This window comes from Argiope bruennichi, chromosome 7 (assembly GCF_947563725.1).
Source record: "Argiope bruennichi chromosome 7, qqArgBrue1.1, whole genome shotgun sequence".
NCBI lineage: Eukaryota > Metazoa > Arthropoda > Arachnida > Araneae > Araneidae > Argiope > Argiope bruennichi.
The window spans coordinates 85939347-85945695 of NC_079157.1; the positions used below are offsets into that span (position 1 = coordinate 85939347).

The 6349-nt window shown below is 25.7% G+C and overlaps 1 protein-coding gene across 1 annotated transcript in view; it reads right to left on the minus strand.

Moving 5' to 3' along the window:
- The window catches only part of LOC129976225 (uncharacterized), a 95039-nt gene extending 90416 nt beyond the window's left edge, over nucleotides 1-4623 (minus strand). The window contains exon 1 of the mRNA XM_056089684.1: nucleotides 4491-4623. Within this exon, the coding sequence (XP_055945659.1) occupies nucleotides 4491-4510 (20 nt within the window). The 5' untranslated portion in view covers nucleotides 4511-4623. The remainder of the gene's footprint in view (nucleotides 1-4490) is intronic.
- Between the last annotated feature and the right edge of the window lie 1726 nt (nucleotides 4624-6349).

Sequence of the window (6349 nt, forward strand, 5' to 3'; positions counted from 1 at the left end):
CCACAAAAACAAATACATATTGGCGAAATTTTTGCAAAATTGCAGAAATATGTATGTCCGAAAATATATAAAAATCAGACTTGTATGTTCTATATAGGCTCAAGTTTTGAGATTAATTAATAATGTCATATTTTTTAAAAATAAATTTAATACCTGTTAAACTTATTAGTTTTTACTTTCTCGTGTAAGTGCTATAAAGAAAATAAAGTGATCGTCAAAAAATTCGAATTCAAGATTTTGATGAATATCTACACTTTAAGACTTCCTTGAGTTCAAAAAACGCTTTTTAAAGAAATGTCCGTCTGTTTGTCTGTGACAAAGATAACTCAAAAACACTTTGATCTAGACGGATGAAATTTCGTATATGATCTTTATGTCAAATTTGTAGATTTCTATCAAATTTTGATCAAATTCCGCTCAGAGGAAGTCTCTCTGTCCAGCTGTTTGAATATATTTTAACACATTAACTATAAAATGAAGAGAGCTAGGCATTCGATACACAGAATTAACATCTATTGTGTAAACACTTATTAAATTTTGAGCCAAATCCAACAAGAAGTTGACCGTTTGTCGGTCTGAACTTTTAGAAACATGTAAAAGTAATAACGCAATGACTTAAATATATCAAATTTGGTATACGCTTTTTGCAGCTACAAGTGTAGTTTCAATTATTTGGGGAAAACGTATCTAATACTATGATTTTTGGATACTATTAACGGATGCCAGGGATAAATCGCCAAATAACTCGCCAAGGATGACACTATCGATTCAATAAAAATGCTCAATCACGCCAAAGATTAATATTTTGTAACTATTATAAACCAATGCTATGCAAGGCGTTCTCTACAATAACACTTTTATTAGAGAGTATGCGAGAAAGTTTTTTGGGGACGACTCCCGCTGGTTTTCACTACTCCCTTAAAGTCAGGCCTTTCCTATTTAGTCTGTTATGTTTTAACATGCTATACATTGGTGTGCTAGAATATGGCAGACAGGTCATGGACTTTGGACACCATCACCAGGTCGCAATATTCGGTGCTCTTTTTACCTTTACTCTTGTTCCTCAGGTTTTTAAAGATTAAAATGATTCCAGACCAGTGAGGGAGAATATAAAGATTAAAATTCTCTTTTTAAAATCTGAAAATGAACTCAAGTCTCACAAAAGAAAATAATAAAAGGAAAGTTGTAAAATAAATCTATTAACCGAAACCATATCCCTGAAAAACTAAGGTACTTTTTAAAATTTTTGGATTCATCAGATCTTTTTAGAAAAGGACAAAGGATTCTTGATCAAATTGAAGACTCCACAGGATTTCTTATACTTATGTGATGATAAAGTGTTATAGCTTCCATATTTATACTGACATGAAGTCAGACTAGGAAAAAATGTATCTATTTTTAAATAAAACTGCAAAAAACACTTTGTTTGTTTCGGGAAGCATAAAAAATTTAATCAGAATTTTTCAGTACTTATTTCTTTTGATGAAGAAAATATAGTATATGCTTTTTTTTTCGTTATTATCTGTACATGTAGCTCTTTTCTGTATATTTTTAAGTTTATTGTGCGATTCTATATATGTTTAAGTTTTAAGTACGATATCAATGAAACTCATATTTGTTTTACATTTTCTTGACGTATAAATCTTTCACACAAATAATTTTTCAAAATTTTTAATGCAAAATTATTTTAAATGCTTTAAATTATAATAATTATAATAAAATGCTTTAAGTTATTAAGAAATTTTCTGAGTAAATTTAGAAAAAAATTTTAAAAAAACTTTTGAAACATTTTTAGATGATACTTTTAAATTCGTGACGTCGTTTTATTTCATTTTGAAGAAGCAAGCATATGTACAAGCGATGCACACACAGAGCGACACAAAAACTGAATGAGGAAAAAAAAAAAAAAAAACTCTTGGACATTTTATCCCTGGTCTTATATAACCTATGATTTTGATAGGGAAAATATTTCTTTACAGTGCTAATGTATTATGAGATTTCGATAGGGATTTTCGTTACACGGGTGGACAAGGTAGGGGAATCACAGGAAAATTTTAAAAAAGAATTTGCTTGATCAGCGGTGTGTTATCTCTTCACGCGTAGTGTGGGAAAGTTAGATTTTAGCTGATTCAACAATTTAACAAAGCTTCTCTTGAATTAATTAAGTAGAGACAGTGGAATTGGATCACGAAATAAGAGAATATTTTAGAATGAAGTTACTATGGGCTAAATTAAGATGAAGTTACTATGAAAATTAATTAAATTGAAATTAGAGTTAAAATATCATTACATATATATATATATATATATATATATATATATATATATATATATATATATATATATATATATATTGGTATTTTGGTACTTTTGGCACTTTACAAACTGACTTAAAATTACCAAATTAGGCACAAATGTACTTTGCATACTTGGAATGTGCACTTGAATTTTTTCGAATCTTTAAATACATTTTTAATTGATTAAAAAGTTAGTGAATTTTCAAAATCTTTTTTTAGTGATAACTTATGAAACTGTTATTGCACGAAAATAATTTTATCTCATCTTAAATTTACAAAATTTATTCATTTATATAAGTTTAAGAATATAATTTTTCTGTAATTTTAACAAATTTTAAAATATGATTTGCAGCAGTAATTTTCATTGTTGATATTTAATTCAAACTCCATTGTTTCATCAAGATGCTAAATCGTATGTATTTCTCTTATCTTGGTAAAAATCATTATATATGAGATAATTTTTTAGTCAAGAATTTTAATTTGCACTTAAGCAATGAAAAAATAACAAGGGATTTCCGTAGCATATGAATGTTAGATAGACTTTTTTCTATCTCTGTATAATTTGAATCTTCAAGTAATTTTATTTCAAGGCTAGATTTGTCATGAAGCGTTTATTAATGCTACGTGAACTATTTATAAGATTTTTATAGTTTCTAAAGTAAGAGATATTATTAACTATGCATTTCATAAGAAACTGTCAGTTCTACTTATTTTGAAAGTATCTATAATAATAAATTTATTATTTGAAATAACTAAATTATTATGCAATTGTTAATTAAACTATTATGCATTATAAATTATTATTTATGCGTGTAACTAAATTATTATGCAAATTTTCAATCACCAAAAAAATGTATTAATAGACTATGTATTATGTATTTGTCTAGAAATGCATGCAGACCATTTGAATAATATATCAAATATTTATTTTATATAAATCATTATATTTTTAGTGAAAATTTTAATATTTTTAGGTATTTTCCTTCTTATGAATTTTAGTTTTTTACTGTGCACATTATTAAGAAAGTAAGTTCATTTATATTTAGGAATCATCATCATGAAAAGTTAAGATGGCAGCTATAACTTTATTTTATTTTATAAGATGGCAATTTTGATTAAGTGAACGTATTTGAGGTGAACGTATCAGGGTGAACGTATTTGTGGCAATTAATTTGGAATTCAGTTGTAATGTAGCTTCAATATAATTTTATAATTAGCTGCACAATGTTAAATTATTGACAACTAATTTCATGCTGAGAACCAAATGGTAAACAATTCGAATTAAATCTCTTATTTTTAAATGATTCTGAATCAATTTTTTAACAGTTAAATATAAGACCCTAAATCATAAATTTAATTAGCTGCAAAATATAAGGATATTTTCATTTTGTTAATTCATTAAAATTTAGTTCAAATAGTAATACTTTTACTTGCGTGCGCACTGATTCTTTTTTCCATTTTTCTCATTTAATTCCTGATTATTTGTAGCAATTTATGCTTTCAAAAATTAAATGAATTTCAAAATTAAATTCATATTTGGTAGCATAAGAAACATAATACAGAAAATATAAATCACTTAAATACAAAAATTGCTTATATATTATTATTTAGATTTAAGTAAAATTTTAATCTTCCCAGACGTAAAATTTCAGGGTTTAGAGATGGGGGGGGGGGGATAATGCAAATTGCATTTTTTTTAAAAGGGGGATGCTGTTTTGATATTTGCACTGGGAGCCATTTTATGTGAATTACATCTTTGATGATTTCATCAAAATCATGTTACACAAAAATTGCTTCACGAAAAATAAAAATAATTTTCTATAAACCATATCCATTTTTTTACCCCTTTTATATTTAAACAAAAAAAAGAGTTGTGAAAATAATATTGTTTATTATTGATATTTTTCGTTTTGAGAATGACATTTTAATTCTGTGCTTATTACAATACATGTTATGCATGGAAGAGTTAATATATATATATATATATATATATATATATTGTCACACATACACAAATACACATTGATTAATAATAGATAAATGAAAAAATCACAAAAATCGAAATTTTTTTTTAGTTTTATTTGAAAAAATTATTATAAAAAATGTGCCTTTTTTAAAGTAGATTAACAGATTATTTTATTAATTTATACACATAATTAAAAGAAATATTTAATAAATACTCCGAAATCTTACCTCCATACTAAGGTAGCCATGTCGAACGGAGTGCACACCCACCAGTACCTGGGAAGGGGTGTTAATTAGAAATACCTTATTGTTTCTCTACTATCTCGCTTCGAGCTTCGATAAGTTTCAATATGAATTCAACGGGAGACAAGAGGAGAACTGATTATCAATTATGTATCAGATAGCATTGTTCTACCTACTTTTCACTCTTAGAAATTCACTTTTCGTTTTCTGAAGAAAGAAATTTCATGCATGGGACGAATGTATGCAAAAGATCTAGATGTTAAGATAAATTTTTTTTATAGCACACACTGGATCTGCCCTAATTTGAATTCTTTAGAAAAGAAGTTTGTATAGAGTAAGATTTTTTCAGAATAGTGAAATTTCTCTTCCAATAAGCAATGTGTTTCTTTATAGATTAGATTTAGAACAGAATAGTATACAGGGGTAATTAATTATATGAAGAGAGTTCTCTTAATTTTGAACTCAGATCAGATGACGAGGACGTCACCTGAACTGGGATCCTCCTCTCCAAGTTTTCACACCAAACCAATGGGATGTTCTTTTTTAAGAATCTCTTATGATATGTAACTATGTTCGTGATGAGAAATATTATTAAAATACTTATTTTTTTTATTTTTATTTTTTCATAAAATAGATTGATGTATAATTATGAGACAAAAACACTTATGAATCAATTTTTAACATAAATTTTTTAAATAAGTTAAGTTTTGCAATTTTTTAAACGTTCTTTTATTAGTATATTAAAAAGTAGTTTCTTATTTTATTGGTTTCTAAAAAAATGAACCTTTTTTTTTAGTTTATTTTTTTTTAAATTTTATTTCTTAGTTTTAATTTCTGATACATTAATATAGATATGGAATAAATATAGAAAATTGTGATATGCTTTTTTTTTCTATTCCATCACTAGCGGAGTTAAGCGAATAATTTGATACTATTTCGTTCAAAGCGGCGAATTAATCAATTAATGATAATTAAATTCTGAAAATATTAAAAGAAGTTATTGTCATTGAGAACCCAGTTTTTTGCAAAATTTTTAAATTCTAGCTTATTAAGAAGAAGTAAAAACTATCTACAAAATTAAATGTTTACAAACAAGAACCAAATCATGTTCAATAAAAATGAATAGTAAAAAGGGTATTTTTGACAGAAACGTGCAATAAAATTGGTTAATTTTTAAAATTCAGATTGTGTAAAACTTAAAATTACTTTTTTCTATGGATTTGAATTAATAATAGTTCAATAAAAATACGAAAAATAAAATTGCTTTTCCAAAAACTAATTAAACAACCAATATATATACTATTTCTAAGTAGTAGAAAAGTCGATTTCTTTTGAAAAAATACGCTTTCTTTAAAAAAGATTTTAAATTCTTAATTCTTTCAAATTTTGGGGGAAATTACACTGATTTTATATTTACATTTATACATGTTTTAATGCTATTTTATTTCTTTAAAATGTATTTTCTCAAATAGTAATCTTTGGTAGAATTTTCTTACGAAACACTCCAGAAATTAAAATCTAATGCAAACTTTTTGTTCAAATTTAATATAATAATTTCTCAATATATTCTACAGTTCCTGAACTAAATAATAACTAATCTATTCATTTAGAAATATTCTATAGTTGTTTTAGCGCTTCACAGTGCAAAAAGTTGAGAAATTCGCATTATTTAACAATCGAACTCCATCTAAGAGTGGATAAAAATACAGCTAATTTTTTTATTTTGGGAACTAGATAATATATTTCTTAAGCTATCTGCAAAATTTAAAGCAAATTATTTGATAGACTTCGTAACTAAAAGACAGAAAAAAGATTCTTTCTCCAGTTTTTATAAAAACTTTCAG